The sequence below is a fragment of the Eleginops maclovinus genome, chromosome 20, assembly GCF_036324505.1.
Source record: "Eleginops maclovinus isolate JMC-PN-2008 ecotype Puerto Natales chromosome 20, JC_Emac_rtc_rv5, whole genome shotgun sequence".
Lineage (NCBI taxonomy): Eukaryota > Metazoa > Chordata > Actinopteri > Perciformes > Eleginopidae > Eleginops > Eleginops maclovinus.
The window spans coordinates 10,003,565-10,031,206 of NC_086368.1; the positions used below are offsets into that span (position 1 = coordinate 10,003,565).

The 27,642-nt window shown below is 38.0% G+C and overlaps 4 protein-coding genes across 4 annotated transcripts; 2 read left to right on the forward strand and 2 right to left on the reverse strand.

The window, feature by feature from the left end:
- The first annotated feature begins 2,278 nt into the window (after nucleotides 1-2,278).
- LOC134883257 (adenosine receptor A1-like) lies at nucleotides 2,279-5,721 on the forward strand. Its single transcript, XM_063911550.1, has 2 exons — nucleotides 2,279-2,735; nucleotides 4,166-5,721. Exons 1-2 carry the CDS (start codon nucleotides 2,380-2,382, stop codon nucleotides 4,803-4,805), a joined length of 996 nt encoding a protein of 331 aa, XP_063767620.1. The 5' UTR covers nucleotides 2,279-2,379; the 3' UTR covers nucleotides 4,806-5,721.
- A 2,826-nt stretch (nucleotides 5,722-8,547) lies between these two features.
- On the forward strand, nucleotides 8,548-10,422 carry rplp2 (ribosomal protein, large P2). The gene is made up of 5 exons (XM_063909773.1): nucleotides 8,548-8,658; nucleotides 9,621-9,744; nucleotides 9,846-9,894; nucleotides 9,983-10,084; nucleotides 10,295-10,422. Exons 2-5 carry the CDS (start codon nucleotides 9,622-9,624, stop codon nucleotides 10,369-10,371), a joined length of 351 nt encoding a protein of 116 aa, XP_063765843.1. The 5' UTR covers nucleotides 8,548-8,658; nucleotide 9,621; the 3' UTR covers nucleotides 10,372-10,422.
- A 2,086-nt stretch (nucleotides 10,423-12,508) lies between these two features.
- LOC134883549 (uncharacterized) lies at nucleotides 12,509-17,202 on the reverse strand. The gene is made up of 6 exons (XM_063911961.1): nucleotides 16,922-17,202; nucleotides 15,384-15,991; nucleotides 15,161-15,271; nucleotides 14,768-14,829; nucleotides 13,373-13,633; nucleotides 12,509-13,170 (listed from the first exon to the last, which is right to left on the reverse strand). The coding sequence occupies exons 2-6, from the start codon at nucleotides 15,979-15,981 to the stop codon at nucleotides 13,132-13,134; spliced, it is 1,071 nt and encodes a 356-aa protein (XP_063768031.1). The 5' UTR covers nucleotides 15,982-15,991; nucleotides 16,922-17,202; the 3' UTR covers nucleotides 12,509-13,131.
- Nucleotides 17,203-24,829: 7,627 nt separating this feature from the next.
- On the reverse strand, nucleotides 24,830-26,513 carry LOC134883414 (potassium voltage-gated channel subfamily A member 10). Its single transcript, XM_063911774.1, is given in 2 exon segments — nucleotides 24,830-25,126; nucleotides 25,128-26,513. Coding segments are annotated over 2 exon segments (1,683 nt in total).
- Nucleotides 26,514-27,642: the final 1,129 nt, after the last annotated feature.

Genomic DNA, 27,642 nt, shown 5'->3' on the forward strand with positions numbered 1-27,642 from the left:
GAGACTTCAAGAAAAAATGAAACATTAAATCCTTGTCAGAAGCGTCATCTTTAAATATTAAAATATGCCAACTAACAAACAAACAAGCAAACCACTCAGGAAGCACTCCCCCATCTCACTAGAGCCACTAACTGCTGCAGAAGGAATTGGTGGCTTCCATATAATATTAAAAACCACTCCCTGATTCATTTTTTCACTATTTCCATTTCTGAAACTCCTGAGGTTGACCGATTAATATAGACACAACAGCAGAGCACTAAAATCATTATGTCAAAGTGAAATTAATTCTGCAATTTGCCGAGCTGCTCTGTGAGGACGTTGAGAATAATTTGGTTGATTGGAACCGGTAACAGGAGCTTTAATGTCATGTAATCTCAGTGGCACATGTGCAAGCGGATCCCTGCAAAACCATAATCAAATTCATTACTTCTCTTTATAGATATTGATGTGTTGTGTGGTATACAACAAAGGGGATTGTTCTGTATAGGAATACCAGTGGAAGATATCATTATGTATGATTACCAATGATGTCATATGTCTGATTGTTGTTTATTTTCATTAACAGAGGCCGAAATAATCCTTATTTTGAATTCTGAAAACATACCTACGGTTTAAAAACATGTTTGAATGTGTAGCGATATGGTAATGTTAATTATAAAAGACATTACATATTGGGGGTACTCATATTATTGTTACAAGAAAGGCTGATATACACCCACAGTACCGAACCTATCCAAGAGGAAGACAAAAACGAATAGGTTGGACGATACTCCAGTATTTTTGACATTTACAGTTATTGCATCTCTGTAAGTGTTAATGCTTTCCTCTTAAACTAATGAAGGCATATAGGACGACAGAGGCTTAATAAAACTGATTTATTGTCAGCTCATGAACACTGCATGGACCAGAGCCTGAGAACATATAAGCAATGTCCTTATACAACATCCTGACTCATCTCATCCTTTATATAAAAAACGAAGTTAAGTAAAGTGATCCGTCTGAATACATTTACAGGCAGACACTGAATTTGCTTCCTTAAGCAACTGAAGACCATCTCATTGATTGCTTGCTCATTGATGCTTCTGCCAAAGGCTTTTCTTGAACAGACGATTAGATTTGTTTTTTTTTTAAATATGTAATTGCACATTTTGATCTTATACAGTTTACCCTTGAGAGTCCAAGTTATAGATAAGATTGTAAATAAAAAGAAACGGTGCCACTGAAATGAAAACCAAGACTGTGACCGTGAAACTAAAACATGTATTATCCATTTTAAGAAACACCAATTGACTGTGGAAATTAAAACAGCATAAATACTCATAAATAACAATGAAATGTTTTTTTTGTTGTTGCAGCTTTTGTACAGAATTCTTAATAAAAGAACAGGCATACTACTGAAATATAAACATAATCACAATAACTCCAATTAACGTCATGTATCTCTTTTTGATTTTGATTCAAATGCAACATATTTTAGTCCACACAAAGAAAAGAAGAAACTTCAGCTCATATTAAACAAGATTCTAACAATAAAAGGAATAAGAAATTACAAAAAAAGCAATAAAGCAATCATATAATTTGCTTTCTTGACGGGAGAAAGGCACAAACATTTTGGACAAGGATCCCTTTGGTGTTATAATAGAGAATTGTAACGAGGATGAGCAGGACATTTCAACATGTCAGTGCCCTCAGATTTCCAAACTATGTAATATTGACTTTTTTGTAAAGCATCTTTTTGGCAATACACTTTCATCCACTTACTTTCATGCTGATATGGAGGAATTTGAATTAAAATAAAGCTCTAATGCACATCAATCTTCAGTTGAGATCTTATCATTAGTAACACCCTTATCAAAATGCATCTTGACAGTGATTATGTAATGGACCACAGCACCTCTCATAAACCAGACACACACACACACACACACACACACACACACACACACACACACACACACACACACACACACACACACACACACACACACACACACACACACACACACACACACACAAACACTTAATGTGAGCAAAACTATTGCTGCAGGGTGCTGCGGAAAGCAAAGTCCCTCCCCTTGAATTTATGACCCATTTTTCGCAGACCAGTGAGAGAGTGACTCAGAGAGAGGAAGAGAGGTTGTAGAAGAGTAGTGATGCACTGGTATCCAGTCCTGAGCAAAGCTTGAACAACATGCTGAGGATTAAACATCCAACATCCCTTCAGGAGCACAAGGGCCATTCATGGTGTAATTTTGGCAAAGACAAAAGTACACTTTTTTCACAGAGGGAACATAATGGGAGTTGTTTTTATCTGAAAGAACCCAAAGTGGAGTCAAGAAGTTTCATCAGCCAGTTTTGATTTTTGAGTTAAATAAAAAAATGTCTTCTTCTCCTGGTATCAAGCGTCGGGAGCATGTGGACATGATGTACATCTCCATTGAGACAGCTATTGCCCTGGCCTCTGTGGTGGGCAATGTGCTGGTGGTGCTGGCTGTGTGTGTGAACCGGGCTCTCCGCAACACCACCTTCTGCTTTATCGTTTCTCTGGCCGTGGCTGATATTGCAGTGGGAGTTCTGGTCATCCCTCTGGCTATCATCATTAGTCTGGGATTTAATACTCAGTTTTACACCTGCCTCTTCCTGTCCTGCTTGCTGCTGATCATCACCCAGAGCTCCATCCTTTCCCTGCTTGCCATTGCCATCGACCGATATCTGCGAGTCAAGATTCCTACCAGGTGAGGAACTGTTGTGTTTGTTTGTTTTTATCAACATCGTTATTTAGGGAAAGGTATCTGACATTAATCAATGTCACACATCCCAGCATTTATATCCCAAAGTAATTTGCAATACATAATACATAAAATCCAACAACTACACATTGGCACAAGCATTAAAACACAAAACTCAGAACTAAATAAGGAACACAGACAACACAATATACTCAAACCAACACAAAAAAACAGCTTAAAACGTACATGGTCATTGATGACTGTTTCAGATTAACTTTAAATTGATCCGAGCTAGTATTTAGTTAAGTAAGTAAGTAATGAATTCAGGTTAATCTCACAAATAAATCTGTTTGTTAAATGAGGAATTACACAATTCCTGTTCTATTCTCCACATGCTACTAAGCCAGAGGCACTGAGGTAACTGAGCACTAAGGGATCCTGGTAACCACTTACACAGTAAACAAAACGTAACATGCTAAATGTCTTAATATCATGGCAACGATGTAATCTGCTTTCTAAAGTTGCTTTACCATATAAAAGACTTGGTTTATGAAGTTGCCTGTTACAGAATTTCGCATATGAAAAGGTTGTCATACAAAAAACATTCATTTGTTTTTCTCAAAATTTATAGACAGATAATACAGATTAATTGGGTCTAGCATTGATGGATGAAGAATATGGTGATGACACAGTTTGGAGCAGTATAACAGTATCAAGTACACTCTGATTACGGTAAACACAATAAAATATTTATAACTGACACCAGGAAGCGGATGTCTGCATAATCTCTGACTGGATATGATTGTCTTTTTGACGTAAGTGCTATTTATTCACAGACTGGAATTTAATTGATACATTACACAGCTTTCAACTCTTCCAGTACAAGTAAAATCAAATCAAGTACATCCTTATTACAAAAAATGTCTTATATCGTATCAAAACCAACATATGGGTGACTATCATTGAATTGAGTTACTTTGTCAAACTGCAAAACCCTTATTTTTTAATAGTAATAGCAGTAGTAATAGTAATAGTCCTTGTTTTTTTCTTTCGAACCAACAGATACTATAGCTTAGTGTGCTTTTAGCTTCAAAGAGTCTAGACAAGTTGGTCTTCAGTGTCAATGGGACCATACAGTATATATTGTCTGCATCATTGGGGGCAAATCAATGGGCTGGACATCAAAAGCTTTTAAGCAAATGAAAATGTTCCTGTCTGCCTAAATAATGTACATAGGCACAGTTTGTTAAGGGAGTTTGGCAGTTGCCCATACTTTTTGTTTATCAGTCGAATCCTGATGTCAAAAGCTGGCACTTGAGAAAAATGCTTCTGAACAGCAATGTATAGACTGGCATTTGTTCAAAAAACAACTCATCCTGTAGCACAGTGTGCATTAAAGTGATTGAAAACATGTGTCCATTTGTTTTTCTTCTCAGGTACACCTCCATAGTGACACAGAGAAGGGCATGTGTTGCAGTTTGTCTATGTTGGATCCTCTCCTTCCTCACTGGATTGGTTCCAATGATCGGATGGAATAACCTCGATAACCTTGAAGGGAACCTTACTAGGTCCAGTGACATTGTGTGTGAATTCACCACTGTCATGAGGATGGACTACATGGTGTACTTCAACTTCTTCGGCTGGGTGGTGGTTCCGCTGTCCATAATGATCGCTCTGTATGCGGAGATCTTTAGGGTGATCCGGCGACAGCTCAACCGGCGTGCTGAAGCCACGTGTGATGCAGAGAGGTACTTTCGGAAGGAGCTGAAACTGGCCAAATCTCTGGCCTTGGTGGTGTTCCTTTTTGCCGTGTGTTGGCTGCCAATACACATCATGAACTGCATTGACTTTTTCTGCCCTGATTGTAGTATACCCAAGTTTGCAATGTATGTGGGCATTTTCATGTCACATGTGAACTCAGCACTTAACCCAATGGTTTATGCATTCAGGATAAAAGTGTTCCGTCTCACACTGATCAAGATCACTCGCCACTGCATGTTATGTAAACCCAGAGAGCCCACCCCTTGCCCCACCAGCACACCAGCCCTGACTGAGAAGGTGGAAGTAAAAATGTAACAAAGAACAAGTGATTTATAAAATGAGCAAACAAATCCTGTTCTAATTTGGCCGGCCTGTACCGGGTATCAGTGGTCATGAGTCCCCAAGTTTTCTCAACTGCTGCCCACTCATGCGGGCTGTCTGGTACTGGTGCAGTCGCTCATGTCTAAACTGATACATGATAACGCTCAATGCATTGAAGAGACGTTTTATAGGACAGGCAGCACTACAGAAGCTGTCAAATGTGCATGTGTCATTGAAAAACTGATGTCATATTATGCAAAAAAAGTAAAACTTGAAATATTTGTTACATTTACATCTCTCAACTAAATGGAACCGGTAATGTGAAAAGGGTCAGTCCATCTCTACAAAGAACTGCAGCCTTCCTGTTCAGATGACTAACAGTGAGATGTCATGTAATTATTTGATATTTGGAATGTTAACTCGTACAAACACAAAAAAACAAAGCACTTCATTGAGTTGTGGGACAAGTTCATGTCTGGCCCATTTGTGTTTCTTTGACACAAACAGATTTTAAGAACAATAAGTCTCATCAACTTATTTAGCATGATTTAGTTGTTATTTAAGGTCTCCTTATTTGATTCATATTGAATTGTTATATATATTGTCAACATGATAAGTGATGCAAACATACATTTCATGTTCAACACACTTTTTTGTAAATTCACCAGATTAAATAAAGCATTGCACCTTAATTTATAATGCTACGTTTACAGTTTCTTATTTCACATTTACAACAACGAGAGTCTACAGCAACTTTGAGGCTGTATGTTAGCAAAATGGTGCTTTGAGGTAAATACTAACTCGATGATCACAATGATGATGCCAACATTCGACTATCCCAATGTCTGGCAGCTTAAATGTTTACCATGTTCTCAATCTCAGTTTAGTATATTAGCATGCACTTTTTATAATTATTATTAAAGAGCATTTTTTTCGAAATTCTGTCATGAACCAAAATTATTAAAAGGTTGTCAAAAGATCAACAACGTTATTATAATTTATTCTGAGCAAACACAAGGGGATGTGTATGAAATTAGATGACAACTAATTATGGAGATGTTGAGATATTTGACAGGAAACAAATTAAAATTTTGACCTGCATGTGGCGCTAGAAAATAATTAAAAGATCCCCAAAGTCATTAGGATTCATCTGGATGCAATAAACGGCTGTGTACAATACCATGGCAGTCCATCACACAGATGTTGGGATATTTTAATCTGGACCAAAGTGATCGACCACCTGAAAACAGACAGATCAACATTGCCGTATAGACCAATGCTGCCAATTTGGAGAATAATTAGATTTACAACAAAGAATGTATCTAGATAAATGCCTACCTTCGATGTTTGAACTGAGTATTGTATGTTCTGAAATGTATGTTTCATGGAGAAAAAAAACCATAATATACAGAGATGTGCTTAGAATGCAAATTCTCCGTAAAGAGACAAAATCAAATGGAACAAAACTCTAGTAACATTTAATCAATCTAGCCATTAGTCTTTGTCACTGGATGCAGGCATCTCTTTAGCTAATTCAGCTAGTTTCAGCCATTTTTCAATAGCGGTGGCAGGGTGTTGAAAAGGCTCTAAAGCATTTGAGCAAATTGCCAAGAGAGCTTTATGCTGTGGTGATTTATTCCAACTGTAAAGCTAAAGCTTCTGCTAAAGCTGCAACAGTTCTGCTTTGTCATCAGTCTGACTTCCCCCTGGATCCCTTCCATTCCACACTAACAGAACTTAAGACATAAGAAAAGAAACGTCTAAGCTTGCTTAGAATATGCAAGTTTATGTTTGTAATTCGATATGTGCATTTAATGTGCCTATTCTGTGTGATTGTTTTTCCCTTTCTGTTTTAATTCACCAGTCTTATATGCTGCGCCTATTTGTAAATTTGGATAGTTTCCAAGGACATGCTATCATCTTAAACCCTCACTCTCTATTTGTCTGACTCAGTGTGTCCCTCACAAAAGTATCAATACGTTTTTTACCATCTGTCACCTTCATCCTTGTTAGGGATTTAAAACTGCTGAGTGTGTTCTAATCCCCAGCCCTCGTCTTAGTGAGGGAGGACCTGCATCACCAGCCTGGCATTAACCATCTTAGAACCACACACTCCTGAGGCCTAGCAAGGTGCTGAAGTGGCATGAGCATGGTCTAGGTGACTGTGGAGACAAAAAGCCAAGCGTCTCAAATTTGTTTATTGTTGTTATTTTCATCCTAAACCAATTATTTTTGAGGTAAGACCCTTCACATTCATTTTAAAACTCCCCAAAAAAGACATCAGTACTTGGGTTTGCTAAATGTATTTCTAAAACTTTATCATATCAATTTTCTAAGAGAACTTAAGAGAACTTGAATATTTCAGCACGAAAACCACAGTAAAATGGCTGACACTGACGCAGCAGAGGGTGGCCAGGACCTGGAGGCTCCGGAGGAAGAGTTGGATGGCGAGCAGGAAGCTTTGCTACACTTTGGGAAATACTCTGAAGCTCAGCGCACGATTCCTTGGGAGCAGTGGACCTTTAGACAAAAGGCAAACTTTCATTTGGACCGCATCTTCTTTGGGTTCTTGGTCATTTTTTTCCTTGTGATGCTGGGAGAATTTGGCTATAAAATGTGGTATGTGACAAATGTGAAAGCGATTGCAGAGTTTGTGTCGGATTCTGTGGTCTTTCTGTTCAACTGGCTCTTTACCCAGACGAGACAGGAGGAGTTGTTTGAATTATAGGCTGTTTAAAGAGGGTAACCAATGCTCTAATATGTGTTTTCTAAAAAACAAATGTGCAGTAAAGTATTATAGCTCTGTTCTAACCAGAGATACAGCAATGTTACGATTTCTGGACTATAATTTTTGATGGATCAATGGAAATAAATAATGTGAACAATTAACCAAATCATTGTTCTGCCATATACTAACATTTTTTCTATTTTTAATTTAACATTTTGTATCAGAGTAGATACTGTACTTAACTTGTTATGGATTACCTTCCAGATGATTATATACATTTATACTGGCCACAACATTATCATACTACGGATAAAGAAATACCTTAGTAATAATAATCCAACAATATAATAAAACACCCTAAAAGAAACTGTTCTGCTGCATTAGCGGTTATTTTGAAATCAAAATAGGTTACATTTAACTGGGAACAGCTTACACAAAACTGATAATACAGGATTGTTCAAAAAGTACAACAAATAAAAGTACTATTTATGCAGATTGTTCTATTTTAGAATAATATATATTGTATGTTTTGATTATAATTATTGATGCTTTAGAGTGTTTATCGTAGCTGGTAAAAGTGCATTTGACAATTACTTTGTATGCTGCAGAGTAGACTTTGAATTTACTCCAGGTGTAACTAAAGTCTAAATTAAGTTTTAATTATATTTCACATTAATAATCCAGATCTGCAAAGTAACTAAAGGCACAAAATAAATGTAGTGGAGTAAAAGTACACCATTTACCTCTGAATTGTAGTGGAGTAGAAGTACAAAGTAGCAAATCATGTGAATACTCAGGTAAAGTACAAGTACCTCAAAAACTGTACTTAAATACAGTACTTGAGTAAATCTACTTTGTTAGTTCACACCACTAGTGATTATCTTAATGCATTATTTATAACAATAATACAAATAACGTCTAACCCGTTATTTTATATTGCTAAGTGTTAACATGTTGTTGATTATACAATGGTGGTGAATTATGGCACTACTGACTCCGTCATCCCAGAGGACCAATGAAATCGACGCATTTTCAGTCCTCTACAATTCCCGGCCCCTCCTCTTCCCCTCTTCTGGATTCTCTAGCGTGACCGACGTTTCGTGTCTGTTAAGACTTAAAGTAAGTCAAAAATGTGTATAACATTGTGTGTGGATTAGATACTGTATATATTATTTCTAGTGGTACATGTATTCGACACTTGTTTTTACTTTTTGAAAAATGTGGCGCAGTAGATCCATAATGTTGTCAAAAATGGAGGACGGTGAGAGACGCTGGTCCGCCATGCTGTGTCTGTTAGCTCTGACTTAAATGCATCACAGGCGTACAAAGTGACACTTTTGAAGAGGAAATGACAGCTTACATATGTAAAATGCTCCCTTACCACCGGCCTTTGGTTCTTGTTTTGCTGTCCCGTTTGTGGCTAAGTTCTAATCATCCTTTCAATGTACGGACAGCTAAAGCTAACAGTAGCTAAGCTAACGTCAAACTGTGCTCCTCCCGAACATATTCATCAGAGATTAGTAACGTTACATATTTAGAAAATGTGCTGTGTTCTAAAAGAACAACTCTTACTATATTCCTGAGTAATGTTTGCCGGAGTTTTTACTCAGTGTAAACCACACCACAATGTCGCAACATTTAGTTAAAAATAACCCTACGGCGTGGAAAGCATGGATTTCAGCCTCCTAGTGGTGGTTACAAGCGATGATGTGAGCTGCAACAGTGAGCCATAACAGTACTAACATACCTGCTAAATACACGTGGGCCCTTTTTCATACTATTTCAGTTATCAAAAAGCACATGATTATGGCCGCTGTCTTACATTATACCACTATAAGAGACGATAAGTGAATATTCAATTACTTTCTATTTGTCAACAGAGTGTATATCATCGCTTTAATTAACTTCACACAATGATTTAAAACGTCAAATATTTGTTTCAAATGTCACATCACAATTAACTAGGGTCCAGGTCCACAAATTCACAATACTTTTTTGGTCCAATCAAAAACAAAGGAGATGACAGACTTGACCAGAAAGTTGTATACCTAACATCTTTTATGTCTCTTCTTTCAATAAAGAATGCGTTACGTGGCCGCTTACCTCCTGGCTGTGCTTGGTGGAAACACCAGCCCCTCTGCAAAGGACATCAAGGCCATCTTGGGCAGCGTAGGAATTGAGGCCGATGACGACCGTTTAAACAAAGTATGCCATTTAACTTGACATTATGCGATCTTGAAACTGTTGAGATTTGTTTCCCTAAAAATGCTCTGTAGCTAAAGTTGAGTCTTGTTTTTTTTTTGCAGGTCATTAGCGAGCTGAATGGGAAAGACATCAATGAAGTCATGAACTCAGGTCAGGCCTTCAGGAAAACATGCATTCAGGATTTGAATATGTTTTTAATGGAAGATGGCTAAAAAATGTTTCTATCTTTTTTCCACAGGCCTCTCTAAGTTAACCTCCGTACCAGCTGGTGGTGCTGTGGCGGCTCCTGCTGCTGCTGCTGCTGCTACTGCTGCTGCTGTTGGGGCTGCGCCTGCTGCTGGTATACTACTCATTATTAGCTTACATTCATAATTGTATTAATTAGAATTGTTTTACATTCTAATTAGTATTTCATAGCAAGTACTGTAATGCCTTTGCAAATTAATCAAATTATGATTGCATGTACAATTCCTAAAGTCGATTGTTAAATAATGGAACTGATATTTGTCTGTAGTAGTAATTGTTGTCTTTTTTTATGTCTCGTTCCCAGCGGAAGAGAAAAAGGAGGAGAAGAAAGAGGAATCAGAAGAGTCAGATGAAGACATGGGCTTCGGGCTCTTTGATTAATCTGGATTCTGCCTCTGAAAAGCAATAAAAATGGAAAAGGTTTACACTGAACATATTTTCTTCCTGTCATTTTTAATTACTTCAAAGTGGCTTTAACCAACTGTGAAATGGTTATTATTCCCCAAAACATTACCATTAGGAGTTCTAGAAATAAAATGCCTGGCTTTAAATGCTTGGAAGTTATTTTTGTTGTCGGCTTAAAATAGTCCACACAACCCGTCATCATTAGGCAACCCAGAGTCTGCGTGCGGTCGGTCTGCTCTGTCCTGCTGCTGGACAGAAAGCTGAAACCACATAATAACTGCGGCTTAAAGGGACAAACCATGATCCAACCGACCAACGTGATACAAAACAGCTGCCACTTTACAGTTAACTGACACTTTGGCTGTTAACTTTTGTATAGAACAACACATTAATGCTTTGTAATAGCTTGGTCCTTTTAGGCCTTTAACTAATGTGCAGTTTAGCTTTAAAAAAAATGTCATATAATAGGTAACAAAATTAATGTTCTCTAACTCAAATGTTGAGGTGAGATGGTTCACAACTTTATTTTTTGCTGTTAGATGTTTTCAATGTTAAAAAGTAGTTTTTTAATTAGTAACATTAGTACTGGCAAGCGTTCAGAAGCGTTGACGAGCCAACAGTCTGCTGGGAAATACGCCTGTGACACAGTACTTTGGATCTGACAGCCTGGCTGTGTGAGTCATCAGTCATAACACAATTCATCTTTTGTTATTTGATACAAACTGCATTTTGACTGAACTGCTTATTTCGTCACGTTTCACTACAGTTAAGCAATCCTGGGAGGAAATGTGGTCATAGATTTTTCCACAACCTGCTTCATGCCATTTGTTTTTATGTTACATGACCAGAGTAAATGATTTTGCTGGGTTAAGGGCCAAAATGCACCAATACATCTCAGAATGCCCCTGAACAAAAAAGCCCCAAAATATACATGTTTCCCAGTTAATTAGGCACTTTGGACTGTAATTAAGTGTTTCTAAAATGTTGTTAATGCCAAGTTTCTTATTGACAGCAAAGTTTGCCCTCAAAATATTAATATTAATTTCTTACACTACCGAAGGGTCGCCTGAATTTATGGCAATAAAGTAAATCAAATTAGGTATTTTCTTAAATATAAACAAGAACACAAATGTTTTATGTATGGATAGTTAGCCTTACAATTAAGCAAACACCATTTAGATTTCAAATGGCAGCCAATAAGGTCTCTAATTTTTTTTAAATTTGCTCTCCTGCCTTTATTTCCCTGATGCATGTGAGCACATGTGTTGCATAGCACTGTGCTTCTGGGTGCACAGGAATCCCCTGTGAGTCCATTATTTCTGGCAGGACATAATAACGCAATCCTTAGTGTTGATGCTAATGCTCATGCCTGCAGGTGAACCCGCTCCGAAGGTGAGAGGCATCGCTGCATGCTTTAAACACACAGCTGACAGACTGTCAGCTGATAATTACCTGGTGGCTGGGAATTTATAATAGATGCTGTCAACAATTATAATACACAAGAACATATCTATGAATGTTTAGCTCCTCCACCCACACTGCATACAGTTACAGCATTTACTGACATTTTGCAGGAATGCACCTCCCCAAAAGAATCGTCCATGCTGCAAGCTGTTGACTACAGTTCAGAAAGTAGTCAGTAAAGTATGTACCCGAGAGGTGTGGCAGAATCAAAGCCTGGTTCATTCCTACACTATTACACGGTAGTTTGCGTTATGTAATAGGGCAGTGCTTCTTATTCTTTTTAACTTGTGAACCCTTAAAAAAGTTATTGCCTGCTTGCTTCATTCACTGAAAAAATAATTAGTTTATCTTACAATTGTTTTGCTGGCACAATTTATCATGAGACCCCCTCACCAGGGGCCCCTTGGGAAACACTACTACTACTTACAAAAATTAAAAAAGACATTGTTGTTCGCTAGTCTGTTATCTAGTTTTCTTTTTAAATAAATCAAATAGAGTTTGCCTTTGAAGAATAGTGCCATTAGCAAGGGCTGTTTAAGAAAGCCTTATTCATTGCACAGTTCAAGAGACCCAAGTCATATCACAAACTAGTGAATCCTGACAGTGACTTATGGTTTTATAATAACAAAGAAGCAAACACATTTAAGAATTGAATTAATTAAATATGTTTTTAATTTGAATAGGTAATACGAATGCCAGCATTCATATTCATATTGCAAACATTGTAAAAATGTCACATTTCAGTGTAGTTGTCTATTAAATAAAGCTTAGCTCAATTTCAAATCCTACACAAATATTGCACAGAGGTGTTTAGCTTATATACAACAGTTATTACATAATTCATAATTACAAATCAATGTACAAAAAGTAAACGACTCAATAGTGGATTTGTAAAAAAGAGCATCACATTTTAGAGTTATTGTAGGATGAGCCATTTGGGATTCTAAGACATTACTACATGTTCTAGGAGTGTGTCCCTTTTAAGTTAAATTTCCTTTCAATTTGAAAATCACACATTCCTCTTTACCAAAACCATCCAACTGTTTTTTCAGAAAACATCATGTCACAGCAGAAGTACACATGTTTTTTCTCACAAAGCTGACCATTCCCACAAACTATGCGTGGCTTGCAAGCTTTAAATGTCTTTTAGGTGTACATTGTGGCCTTAAAAGGGGAAATTCAAACTTGCAACATCATCTTTCACCACATCTGTGGCACTGAGAGAAGTTGAACGCTTCCCTTGCAGCATAGTTGTTTGTGCACTGCTGTCTCTCAGACGTCATTGTCCGACACTGGATGATCCGAACATGCCTGAAGAACAACAAAAGAGTTTTGAATAACACATATTGGCATTCCTATTCCTTTCTTTGTGACTGTTCAAATGCTACACTGCCATTTTCACAGAAGCTGAATCTTTGTGAAGTTATTTATATCAAAAATAGACCACCAAAGCTGTCAATATGTACTGTCTGTGTTTTCAGTTTTATCTGTTTTCAACAGTTGGGATTCTTACCTGTAGGTATTCGAATCGGTCCTGTAGGTAACGGCTCCCCAGACCGGTGATGTGACCTATATTTTGTTTGGAGAGCCCGGCTATCCTGGCTGTAAAGTCGAGCGTGAAGGCCAACTTAACAAGCTCAGGTGCTGTGGGTAGGACGGTGGGAGGACTGTGGGTCGGCGACACCTCTGTCTCCAGATACGCATCAGCCAACTTCTGGAACGAAGAGTACGACATCCCCTGGAAGAAGCTGCTCAGGGTGGGATTGTCTTTCAGCTGTAAAATGATAAGGAGGAAACTGTCATTAACTCAAGTACACTTTGAACTGTAAGGGAGGTTACTGCAAGTAAACATTCATGGAGAAACACACCTTAAAATACCCTAAACATAGCTATAATACATTTCTTTATTTGTATTATTCCTGCAGGTTCCCAGCTAAAGTAAATAACACCTTCAACTGAAGGTCAAGGATATTTGCTGTAATTTTCCTCCAATGTCTAAGAATCAAACACGTAACACTTTCTCTACTATAAGCAAATTAATCTGCTGATTTAAAAAAAAAAATGTATGTCCAGAACGGGGGAATCACTAATGTGCCTAAGTGTTGTCATCAACCTGCTAGTTTTGAAAGCAGGCCTCATGACTCTCACTTTTGTTGTCACTAGGGCACACCCTCTCTATCTCTGGCTAAATGATGATGATTGATTGCCGAGATCAGAAGGACAGATCAGAAAATGAAAAGCTGTTGTGCCTGAAGATGTCAAAGCTACTCACTAAATATCACAGATTGATGATGTACAAATGTTTAATTGGAGAAACACTGTTCCAGAGCTCTGGACTCTAACACTACTAATCCAAAAGCAATACAAAAAATAGATACTCAAGATGTTTTCAGTAAATCTATTAGGTTTTGCTTCCTTTTCTTGCGAAAAAAGGAGTGGATGTTTGGAAATAAATTATACGTGGTTGATAATTACTTTCAGGATGGAGCGAGGCCAACACTAACAAAATCAAGACCTGTTTTGGCAAGACCTGATTTTGAATTGCTTAATTTTGTCAGATCACAAAATGAAAAGCTATTGCACCAGAAAATATCAAGGTTACTCACTAAATAACATTGAATGACAAATGTACAAATGTATAACAGGTTGTTTATTTAACATTAGGCTACGTGACGGAGTTTGTACTTCTTATCATCGATACTTTTTTATAGCAGTGATCATGGTTTATTGATGTGCTTTTGCTTTCTGTTGAAACTGCTGGATCACCATCATTCATTCTTTAATAATTAACTGATGAAACAATCTTATGAAGAACCAAACAGCATTAAAAGCAACAGTCAATATTCCAAAACTATTCAACGCTAAACATCTGGCTTATTTATTTCTCAAAGCAGCAATAAATACCAACCTTGTAATCTATGGCATCCCCCTCCTCTTTTGTCAAAGCAATGATCCTGTTGATTACTTCCTCTGAGAGAAAACAAAGCTGGTTATTCTTCCCGCTTGCAAGTATAATCAATATACTTAATATAATAACTTATGGCATTAAAAGGAATAATTTAATCTTTGAGTCCCAAACTAAAATGCCAGCCAAGAAAAATAACAGGATGGCGAAGTTTTGTAACTTCACAAAGACAAAACAACTTTTAATATTTAACCCATTACATTTATCAAAGAAATGCTGGTATTAATTAAACTGACTTGTTTTGTTTCATCACCACATTTTCTGCAAACTTAAAAATGCTGGTGAAAGTCAAGAGAAACTTTTACCAAATGAAAGTGAAGAGAAACTGTTTCTCACCATCAGAGAGAGGTTTAACTTCCTCTTTTTCTTGGACTTCGTGGATAATTTTTTCTAGTTCCTCTGACACCTTCTCGTAGTAATGGTGTGTTGGTTCCACGCTAACAAGTGCTGTAAAAATAATGCATTATTTGTTAATATACCTCTGATATTTCCACTTATTGTGGTTGAAAATATTTTATCATTGATCATCATATTTTTTATTACTTCTTGCGGAACTTACATTCAACTCGAGTGATGTCAGCAGAGTTGAGCTGACCAATTTTATTTGATTTATTAAAAGACAGTCGCCTTCTGGAGAACCTTTTCTTTATCGGTTTACTCCTCTTGGACTTAATTTTTTGTGAAATGACTGGAGTTGTTGGCCGGCTGGGGGTCACACTGTCAGAGGCCTCGGGTATTTCTGGTGGACCGTCCACTTCATCGTTATCCTCACTACTCTTACGAGAGAAAAAACCAAGGACGCTTTTCCAGAATGATGGCTTCTTGTTCTTCTTAGACTTTTTGGTGGGTTTCTCTATTTCTTCATGAGGTTTCTCAGGCTCAACTACGGGGGTTACAGCCGGATAAAATGTACCAATTTTATCATCGTCTTTTAATCCATCAACCGGGTAAGAGGAAGGGTCGCTGGAGTGTCGTCTTAGCTTCCTTGGCATTGTCACCCACTTTTCCTTCCTCCTGGGCCTCCTGTGCCCCAGTGACCCGTCATTTAAGCTAAGGCTGCGCTGGACGTACGCCTCCAGCAGACGGATTGTATCCTTGTGAGGCACAGAGATCAACTGGCCGTTATGAGGCCTTTGTTTTTCTGTTTGTGTTTCCATGGTGGAAAGACTACAGGAGAAAAAGACAACATATAATAGATTAAGAGGGGTTGCAATGAACTTTCAGCCAACTCAAGTCAGAAATCACTTGTATTCTAAGCAGCATTTGGGAAGAAAGCCTTTAGAGCTTAATCAATTGACCAACATTTGTTAAACAAAAAAAAGAATAGCTGTATTCAAGTGAAAATGCCAAACAATGCGATGTCCCAAGTTGTCGATTGTGAGGATTTTCTGTAATTACTGTCTTATGTGATAGTAAAAGTGAACAACTTTGTGTTTCAGTCAGACAAAACAAGATATTTGAAGACGTCAATCTGGGATTTTTTCACTTTTTTCTAAAATGTTTCAAACCAAAGGATAAGCAATTAATCGAGGTCTGATAGCAAATAAATTGATAATGAAAGTTGTCCTTATCTGCAGCCATAAACGTAGAGGTTGAAAAGAAGGTCTGTTTCATTTTGAATGAACAAACAATTTAATATTGAATCGATGGGTCCTTAAACAATGTAAGTAAAAACCTATACAATTCTCTAAAGCCCATGTTGACAGCTTGTTTGTCTGAGCAACAGACAAAACCTAAAGCTAATCCATTTTATTATCACATGACAGTGTTGGAATAAGGAAGCTAGAACCACCAATTGCTTTAAAAAATAACTTAAGCACTTTATCAATGAAACAGTTAATCAAGCTACACTGAAAAATACTTGTTTACCATATTACATACTTCTTTAGAATGCTAATGTGGACCAGAAAGAGCTCTACATTTATTTGTGTATTGTATTACAGTGCTACTCTTTGGATATCATAGCTGCAGAAATGTAAAAACGTTTTCAAAACACAGCTGTAAAAGCAAGAGAAATAGGAAGTAACCTGTCAAACAAGAACAAATGAAGTAGTCTTTGAATATCTCATTTTAAAGCTTCTGTATCTGTGGACTCACCTCGTCTCCTACAGCAACAGAGGAACAGTTTAACTCCCTGCAGAGATCCGTGTAAGTATACCGCAGGTACACAGTGTGACCGAAGTTATATCTCATGAAGGGACTCTCCGCAGCGCGTCTACCTGCTCACATTCTCCACCCATGTTTGGACACGTCCCTGCCTCCTTAACTTACCTGCAGCCGGATTACGTCACATTCACTAAATGAGAGTGGGCGTAGGACGTGGAAAAAATACTTCCTGATGTGCATATGAGCGCAGAAACGTCAGGGGTTTGGCTCTTGTTGTTTACAGTTTCGCCGGCGGTAGCGCTTCTGCTGTAAAAGCCCCCTCCCGGCTGGCTGGGCAACGTTTTACAGGAAACTGTGGCGGAGGTCATTTCCTTTATGAGAGCGGCTTTAGAAGAAGCACCACCATGTGTATTCATGTGTACTTTATCCTGCAAACACTTAAATTGGATATTAATAACATGTGAGCCACAGCAACACATGCTGCATCAAACATATTATGTTCAATTGGACTGCGCCTGAATATAATGTGTTCAATGCAGTGGCGGAATGTAATGAAGTGTAGTCTATTTACTCAAGTAGTGTACTGAAGTAGCTACACTTTTGAGTTACTGTAGGCCTACTTGAGTTTTTCCATTTCCTGCTACTTTATAGTCCTATTCCAATGCAATTTTTTAATCCAATATTGTATCCTTTACTCGACTACATTTATATCACAGCTTTAACTGGTAGTTACTTTACAGCTTTAGATTATTAGATAACACAAAGAAAAAAAAAACATTAAATAAATTATGAAACATTATTATACGTTTATTATTATTAAACATTTTACTTGAGCTATTAAACATTTTTTTAATCATTTGGGTTAGTTGTATTGACAACAGGTTTAAGGTTGTACATTTTTAGAAGATGTTTGTTTTTGTCTGTCTTTATTTGTCTTATTTGTAGATTTTTCCAACAATCACAATCCAAGGAATAAGATGTTACAGGCTATGTATTGCATATACTCAATATGATCATTTTGTTTTTCTAATTCCAATTTATGGTCAACTCAGGGTCTGAGTTTAAGGGGCTGCTTATACATTTGATATAATTCTATCAATAAAGGTAGACAACATTTTGTAAATACCTCATATTTTAATACAATAAGTCAACTTTGCCTGCATAATTAGGTTTATGTATGGGGTATATTGTACAAGTAGACTATGTTATAATAAGGAAAGGCTTTAGTGTTAAAAACATATTTTCATGGTTATACCATGAACCTAAAATGCAATTTCACCTCTGTAATTTGGTTAATCATTCACAACGAGCAACACGCTGCCAGTTAAAGGACGAAGTTATTATGACTACAGTTCATGGGAATTTTCCAAGTATTGTAATGCCTACTTTTTCCTTCAGTGTGCAGATATACATGAACTAAGATTGGCCTGATACAGCTGTACAATGTAAAGCTGTAGTAAATGTTAGCAAAGTGAAACTGTTTTGCATAGGAGGAAACACAGCTTCTCCTCTTGCTTATTTCCCTAACACGCCACTGTTTGTATGACTGATGCATCTGATTTCGTGAGTTATCTCTTATCAGACTAGATTACTGGAAGCACAAGACGCTTTTAGCAACTGAAAGCAACAGTACTAGTTAGATGTACAGTTTGATATTGTGCAACTGGGTATAGAGTTAAAACAACATCTTATTTTCGTTTCTCTGCATTTTCCAGAGAGGACAGAAGACTTTGATCAAAATTAGTGTGTCCTTTTGATACAAATTTGACTAAATTTCTTTTAGATGTATGTATTATTATGCTCTTATGGAAAGTAAGGAATACCATACAAATATGGCTTTCTGCAGTTATCCCAATATTTAAGCAGCGAAGTGGGACTTAATCCATCATTTGTATTAGTTATTAGAAAAGCTCAAGGTAGATATAAAGGACACGATGTATTGAAAACAAGCCAACACATTTACACAAAAGCAAACATATCAGTAAAAACCTTCCAAGAGTTTGCTTTTGTGTAGTAACACAGAAAAACCACAAGGTGTCAAGCTAAACACTTTAAAAAAAGATCTACCTGCTATTTGACCCTGTTCAGTACAAATACAAATTACCCATACTTGTACTTTACTAATTTTACTTCTCCAATTAAATATTTTAATTTCTACTCCAATACATTTAGCACTTTGTTGAAATGTAAAATTGTTCAAATTAGCTCCATGCTGACCACCTACAACGTAAAACTATACTTTATTACTCAAGCATTGATGCATCAGTAATCAGATAATACAATAATGCTTATGCACAGGCAGTTCAACTTCTGACTTATTTATTTTTATAGTAATTTAAAAAAACACAAATCTGGCATCACTACTAAATATGTTTGTGGATATAATTTAAACTTTGTTAAATACTTACCATTTTCAAAGCAGGCCTAAGCCTAGCATGAAAAGTAAGTATTTCTAAGTTGTAGTATTTGTATTTTTACTAGGGTGAGCTGAATGCTTTCTCGTCATGCTCTCCCAGTCAATTTCTAGATCTTAAAACAAATCTTTAGAGAAATGATGAGTTTGTGAAGCAAACAATACAATATACCAATAAAAATGATGAAAGTAACAAAACAATGAAGTTAAAATAAAGGACTTTACTCTCAAAGCTTTGCCGTTGGTTTATGTTCAGAAGGTTTTCTTATTATCAGAATAAATAAGTTATTTTTTCAATGTCGTGTTCCAGAATAATCTTTGTTTTGCACTACAGCTGGATCACTCCTGTTCTCTGCTATTATTGCCTCTCTAAATAGCAATTTAATTGTTTGTTCTGTCCCAGATGTGAAGAACAGCCCGATGGCACCTGAAAGCAACCCTGATCCCAGCTGATCTTCCACTTCAGGTGACCCTCTTCATTTTTCATGGGTGTTAAGCAGGGCAAATGTAGGACTCACGTTTCGGCCCACAAACTCTGTCCGCTGACCTCCAGGGCTGACGCACTGCAGCTGAGTGGGTGCTGTGCAGCTACCTGTCATAAATCTTTATCGCTTTGAATCATTGTTCGCCCTCTCTGTCCTGGGACTCCCTAAAGTGGTAGATGGTTCATCCAGGCAGAATAAACCTGAGCAACAAAGCTCCAGTAACGTATAAACTGAAATTATGAACAACCTGTGTATAGAATATACCCTATATGCTTAACTGATTTAGGATGACATTAATTATAATGGTGTATTTGATATATGGAGAGCTGGTCATCAGAAGCGTTCCCTCAGGCCACTCTTAATTATTAAAGTAGATCAAAATGTAATTTGAATAATTTAAATTTAAGACTTTCTGCCATGAAGACTCGATAAGATCACAGCAGTTTCTTGTTATATCACTAATAGGAGAGCGTAAGAGAGAATTAGTTATTGTGTGACATATATTTCCTGACAACTTCGGAAATAATTGTCTTTTGCCCAAAAACAGTAAAATGATCAACGGTAAGTCAATATAAAACTTGAAATGATAAGACAATGCACTCATCTCATGAAAGTGGCTCTAGGTAATAGCTGGACACTGTAGTTTAAAACAAAAGTTTCTAGAACAGAAGTTAGCATCGTATTGTATTGGGGTCTATTTTCTGACGCATATTTGTATTAACAGCATCAGGTTTGTGGGTTTGAATTCAAACTACTGTAGTTGTGTAACTTTGGAACATTACTGGACTGCATCTTTCTTTTTTAATGGTTTAAATGGACACCAGCAGCAAAGAGGAATGAGGTAGATCCACTGGTTCTCATAAAAACAACAACTTTACACTATTCAATAGTTTTCTTACTGTTTTGTGCTGGCAGGCATAAAACCTGACTGAATATTTTTAATTGGATTTGTTGACAATAAGAAATAAAATAACATGATCATTGTTATTCTTTCAAGCAGGGGTCAATGGGGTCACTGTTTAGACATTCTGTTGCATGTTAAACTGGGCATACAGTAACAATGGCCTTAGGTGCGATTGACAGTATAAACCTATATAATACCTTTTATAGAACTTTCGATACGAAAATATTAAAAACAATAATCTTTGCCCCGACTTTGCTGTGAGGGCTAGTTGCGACACAGTGCTTTATAGCATAGTTCACCCAGCTCACAGGATTGATTAAATGCTTTGTTTTTTCAGATATAGGCCACTTTATCTTATACATATTTAATAAAAACAACCTTTCAAGACGTTATCAAACAATCATACGGGGGCCCCCGGTAGTAAACCTGGAGGTCACAGACTCCCTTTTGAAGACCCATGCATTAAAGTGATAACAGAGGAAATATACCCATTTACTCTTTGCCTTTTATCCAGATCATATTATATGACATATTCAATTTGAGTCATGTATCATAGTGATATCTGAGACAGCAATAAATGGGAGGACGTGCATGATGCCTTAATGATATCAGGGATTTCCAGCATAGGTCAAGCAACTGAAACTAAACATAATAAAACAGAATTACTTCCAGAACATGAGTGTTTTATCACACTGTGTCCTGATTTCCCATCACCCCCTGTAAGAAGCAGGTTGTGTCCACCTGTCTGTCCTCCATCCTCTCCAGTGCTGAGAGAGCAGATGGAGCCTCACAAGCTTAGTTCATCTCAAGCCAAAAATGTGCTGCTCATTTGCCATAATGCAGCTTTTCCCTTTTGGTGAAAACCATTCTGATTTCCCGTTTAATCATATTAGCCCTGGAGTCAATAAAGATGCTCTACAAGTAATGCAAAACCCATGTCTGAATATTCTTGGTCAGAAAAGTCAGAGCACAGAATCAATGGCTCAAGTAATACTGTAGGTGCTGAACTCTGACCAATATTTAACCCATGAGGATTGCTTTGTCACTCAATATTACACCTGCTGCACTACAAAGCAGAACCGGGTTGGCACTTTGATCAAAAGTGTAATACCAAGGTCACGACAGCAGTGCTGCAGTCTGATGCCACCGTGTGCTCTGTCCTGCATGTTAGCGTCACTGGAAGAAACAGGAGACCTTGGACGGATTTAAAACAAACACAAGCTGCCCAGCTCCAACTTTGACTTTGCCCTCTGGAGGGAGTGAACTACAGTACACAGCCTGCTGTCTCTGCAGGCCTGAAATTGACTTATAAAGTGTCTGCTGACAAAACAGAAACCTAATCTACTGATGTGAGACTCACAGTCTGAGCTTTCGTGTGAGATCCATCCTTTGTTTCCTTTCAGGGAGAAGGGCACAGCTTGTCACAGAGTAAAGGGAAGAACAGAGTCATGCAACAATGATATTTTTAGATCCATTAAGGGTTGCAGTACAGTCTGCTGTGTCACAGTGATTGGACACTCTGCCGGTCTTTGAATGGATTTCTTGAAGTAAATCTTTATCTAAGGCAGGATGGATGTGATCTCCTTGTGGAACACCCTATGAATTATAAATGGCAGCATCACATTAGCTTTGACCTTGCCAGAGCCACCTGTCTGTTAAATGCTAAAAAGCTATCTGGGGTTGTTTTTGGGGGTATCACTGTACGATCAGTGATCAGCGGGGCAAAAGGGCAGCTCACTGACTTAACTAGAGACAAGACCTTCAAAAAAACAAGCAGTGTTTTGCAGCAGGAAGTGATTTTAACAGCTCACAGAGGAAAGGAATCACACGAGATAATGATGCGCAGATCAAAATGAGATACTGTTTTAACTCTGAGAATGATTAGACATTTTAGGACAGAAAAGCATCAAATGAAACAGCCAGCTTGCAGCCTTGTAGGCCAAGATAGATAATCTTATAAATGATTCATTTGGTTCTGCATATTTAATTTGGTGCTTTTGCTTTTGAAGCTATCCCCGTCAGAGGCATTGTCAAGCTCATAGCACTCACGATTTCTCCATCTAGTGAAGATTTGTACTGATAGAAAATAGCGCCTAACAACTACAAAAACTTCTCAATATGTCAGCTTTGCATCGTTTGCATTTATGCATGAGTTGGTCAACCCTTTTTTATGGTCCCTTCTGTATCATACTAATTTTTTAATAAGAAAGCATGTTGTTGCAGAACACACACAGCAAGAATACGTCTGCTACTCCAGCTCGCCATCACAACACCATAAAAAAAAAACACTAACCAGGCTGAACAGCTTCTTTTTTTTTGGACAAAGAGAGAAAAAGAGGCAGAAAGGGAGTGAGAGAGGGATGCCATCATGATATCAGTGATGTGAGAAGGCGTTTATAAAGCTAACATGAGGAGATCATGAGTATTTAGCTATGCAAACGCGTTCACCTCCATTCATCACATTGTGGTTGCACAGTGAAATAAAAATCTTCAATTGGCTCAATGTCACAAGAACAACTTATCCCAGAAGTGAAATCATCAGAGGGAAGCTTCACATAGTTAGGATACATGTTTAATGAAAGGCACATAACATAACATAGTAAAGTGCTGAGTACTAACGTGACTAACTGATGACCCCTTATTGCATTTCGATTCAATTAATTACACGTATTGCTCTTTCCATGGGGGAAAAACACCCACTTGTCGTCATTTTTGCATATTGTAAGATTATTATAAAGGCATCGATTGTGCTACATCCACTGCCCTTTCAATACAAGCTGTGTTCATATATTTCATAAACTCACATACAAGTTTGATATGTGGCATGCATATATAGGACCAATTTCCTGATGAGACACAAACCACATCATTATTCAAATCCAGTTTAAGTATTGGCTTTTCCTATCACATGGAATATAATGATCATTACTATATGATTGATATAATATATTAAGGTACAATAAATATGTCAATCTATCAGTTGCTGATAATAACTGACAACTCCTTCTGATTAAACCTTGTTTCAGCCAATATAGCATGCAATACAAGTGAGAGAACAAAGGTAAACATGAGACAAATCATAGTAATTTGTTGTCATTGCTCTCTTTGCTATTCTCTTCATCTGATCACAAATACATATTTCATCAGCCTTCGCTTAACACTATAAGAAATGTGTTTTTTTTAGCCAGCAGCTGATGGTGTTAAGCTCCAAAATTGCTCATAAGATATGGGAAAAAACATCCAGTGCAATAATTGAATATGATTTGAAAGGGTATATTTACATTGTAATAATGGTAGAAGATGATAATTATAATTATAATAAAAAATTGAAACCATATGAATAAAAACAGCTTGTCATTTTAAAAGCATGTAACTAGGGCATGTACTATAATGCAATGTCAATGTAGATATTTATTTTTGCAACTTTTTTCACAGGAGCAACAGCATATGAGCCAAATATTCATCACAGAGCACAGATAATGTTTCGCTGTGTCATATGGAAAGGTGCTGCTGGCTGAGCATTCACAACTTTAGATATGCCTTACACTGGACCCATTCGCGTGACCTTAAAAATCATGCCAAGTTCTATATAGGTTTTGCTGATATACTGAAGTGTAGACTAAATGTGATGAGGTAATACAATCTCTAGTAAGTATACTTACATTTTAAGTGCTACGATTATCACAGCAGTGTTTTCTTTTGTGGGATAAACTTAGTTTTACACACACCCAAATTTTGGTCAAAGATACAACTGACTTTTCCCTTTACTAGAACAGTCATGAGAAGTGAATGTCTTCAAATTGCACTGAATGAAAGATGATAAGAAACACTGTATTGGAAGTTAACTGATGGAGTAGTTGCTGAGTAGTTGTGTTAATTGCACTTTGACACATCCACAAGCGGACAGACAACTTGTGTGAAGGCTGTCCCACCACACAGGGCCTTTTAATACTGTCATTATACGAACAAATGCTGCCATGATCCAAGTACAAAATAGTGAGAAAGATAAACAGCAGCACATCTCACTACTGGATATGTTTGATTTGTCCATGTGTCTCTCATGCCCTTGATAAATATAAAGAGTTTCTCTTACTATATTAGCAGTTTGTGCCATTTTTCTCATTCTGCCAGGTGCCGTTACTTTTGTTTAGTGAGGGTGTGCTTCCATACTTGTTTGCTTCTGACATTTTCTGGGCAGCCTCTGCAGCCGCATCCATCACCTGTTTCTCCTCCTGCTCAGTCTCACGATGGTAAAAATAGTTAAAGTTGGAGACGATGACAGGGACAGGCAAGGCGATGGTCAGGACACCAGCAATGGCACAGAGAGTGCCCACCATTTTGCCTCCCATTGTGATGGGGCACATGTCTCCGTATCCCACAGTGGTCATTGTCACCTACGGCCCACCAGAAGCCGTCAGGGATACTCACAAACTGTGTCTGCGGCTCATCCACTTCTGCAAAGTAGATGGCACTGGAGAACAGGATGACTCCTATGAAAAGGAAGAAGATGAGCAGCCCAAGTTCCCTCATACTGGCTTTCAAGGTCTGCCCCAGGATCTGAAGCCCTTTGGAGTGTCGGGAAAGTTTAAAAATCCTGAAGACTCTCACTAGACGGATGATTCTTAGGATTGCCAGGGACATGTTCTGACTGGAGTTCAAGTCCTCATCAGGGGTCGTAGCCAGCTCAGTTCCAAGGGTCACAAAGTAGGGAATTATAGAGACAATGTCGATGATGTTCATGATGTTATTGAAGAAATCACTTTTGCTAGGGCACACCACAAAACGGACACCGACTTCAAAGCAGAACCAAATGATGCAGATAGTCTCCACAATGAAAAAGGGGTCTGTTAAATACGCAAAAACGTCTTTAACGGTGGGATGAGGGGCAGTCCCGTTGATGAGTTGGGTTAAAGCCGGAGGAAAGTCAGAGTCCTCTCTGAACTCCGGCAGAGTCTCTAGGCAGAAGATGACGATTGAAATGACGATGACGAACACAGAAACCAGAGCGACAGATTTGGCTGCACTCGAACTTTCTGGGTATTCGAACAGGAGCCAGAATTGTCGTTGGAGTTCATTTGTGGGTAAAAGAACCTCCGGCTCTTTGACAAACCCTTCATCTTCGCGGAACTGCTCCATCGCTTCATGACCCAACTCATAGAAGACAATTTCATTCGCAAAAACATCTAAGGGAACATTGGCCGGTCTGCGGATTCTCCCCCCTGACTGGTAGTAGTACAGAATGCCATCAAATGATGGGCGGTTTCTGTCAAAAAAGTACTCGTTTTTCATCGGGTCAAAGTATCTTATCCTCTTCATCGGGTCACCCAGCAGTGTTTCTGGAAAGTGATTCAAGGTGCTGAGCTGGGTCTCGAACATCAGGCCTGATACATTGATGACAACTTTCTCGTCTTTTTCTTCAATACAGTGCTTTTCAAACAAATCTTCATTCTCGTAGCAATCCTTAGCCATCTTACTGAAGACACTGTCAGTTGGAGACTCACTGTTGATCAGGAGCTTCAGATTAGAGATCAAACTGCCACTGCTGGAGTTCGCTTTAGTGGTCAGAGATGGAGGAGTGGACGGTGACAGTCCTTCATGCCCAGAATGATGCCTACGTCGTCCTCTGTGTGGCGACTGGTGAGGGGAACTCAGACGGTGGGGCAAAAGATTCTGATCAGGAGCCTCTGAAGGGGGTGAAGTCGGGTACCCGGAGTCATTCGGGTCCCCAAGGTTAATGCCAACATCATCCATGTTCTCAAAATTAACAAGGGGCACCTCCATTGTCCTTCTTGTGGCTATCCACAGCACCGGCTATCACCCTGGTTCAAGTGCAGAAGACAGAGAGGGCACCGCGACCAGTGCCACGCTGAATATGCTGGCAGGGGCTCCCTCCTCCTGGTTATCATTCAGGCAGCCGTATACGTTTAGATTCAATCCTCAGTGTAAGCTGTAGATGCGGAAGGAAAAATGCCATTATATGTTTTGTCAAATAGTGCAAAACTGTTTTGTCGGAGAGATTTTCTTTCAGCTTGTGTTTGCATCAGCTAAGAATTTGCCATCAGATACTATGCTTGTACAGTTATTTTCTTTCCCCAATTCTCAAGCATGACATAAATGAAAACACAACCTCTGCAAGATAAGCCATGAAAATGCTTAGATGGGGTATAGGTAGCACTTTTGCTGATCATTTTCTGCAAAACTGAACATGTTTGATTTCCTAATGAAAAAGTCATCAAAACCATTTATTTCCTTTAGTTTGAACATCAGTGTCTAAACTGTTTTGGTCACTCCCTGCGTACACTAACTCTATCTCTTAGTAGCCAATTATCATTCCATTTGTCATTTAGACAGGTAACAAATCCTGACACACACTTTTTAGCTGCAACCTCTGTGTCCACTTGACACCAAGGGCCCTGCGCAGTCAGAGACACTCATCTGGTTTTATTTCCACTTGCATCGTAGCAGATAACGTAACAGTCCAGGATATGCACCTGTATCTTCTTATCGAAGGTCATCATGATACGATATGAGCAAAAAAAAAATGTATTGATTGTGCCTTGTCAGCAAAGAGGTGTTATTGAGTCAAAGACAAAGGACAGGTGAAGATGCAGCAAACATTAAAAAAAAGTGTTCGATCTACGCTTGTCTTAGACACTTTTTATTCTTTCTAAAAACTACTTTTTGTGACTAAAATCTTACTTTACTAACTTAATCTCAGACAGCATTGAAATAAAACAGATACACTGACGTGACATCACTACCCTTTACAAATCACCCACAAAAAAATACAAATATATTTTAATTTTGAGTGTAAAGTTTAAAATCCAGCTGTGTGCATAGGTCCGCACCACTCACCCGTGTCCCCGGCTCTGCTGAAGTTGTTGTGCCCGCTCTATCCTGCCTGGCAGCT

Bases quoted from the DNA above. Each gene is read 5' to 3' on its own strand.
- LOC134883549 (XM_063911961.1), bottom strand. From the start codon at position 15,981: ATGGAAACACAAACAGAAAAACAAAGGCCTCATAACGGCCAGTTGATC. The intron at 15,272-15,383 runs GTAAGTTCCGCA...TTATTTTTACAG, and splicing joins TGACATCACTCGAGTTGAAT to CACTTGTTAGCGTGGAACCA. The intron at 13,171-13,372 runs GTAAGAATCCCA...GTTGTTCTTCAG, and splicing joins ACCGATTCGAATACCTACAG to GCATGTTCGGATCATCCAGT.
- LOC134883257 (XM_063911550.1), top strand. From the start codon at position 2,380: ATGTCTTCTTCTCCTGGTATCAAGCGTCGGGAGCATGTGGACATGATG. The intron at 2,736-4,165 runs GTGAGGAACTGT...TTTTCTTCTCAG, and splicing joins CGAGTCAAGATTCCTACCAG to GTACACCTCCATAGTGACAC.
- rplp2 (XM_063909773.1), top strand. From the start codon at position 9,622: ATGCGTTACGTGGCCGCTTACCTCCTGGCTGTGCTTGGTGGAAACACC. The intron at 9,745-9,845 runs GTATGCCATTTA...TTTTTTTTGCAG, and splicing joins ATGACGACCGTTTAAACAAA to GTCATTAGCGAGCTGAATGG. The intron at 9,895-9,982 runs GTCAGGCCTTCA...TTTTTTCCACAG, and splicing joins CAATGAAGTCATGAACTCAG to GCCTCTCTAAGTTAACCTCC.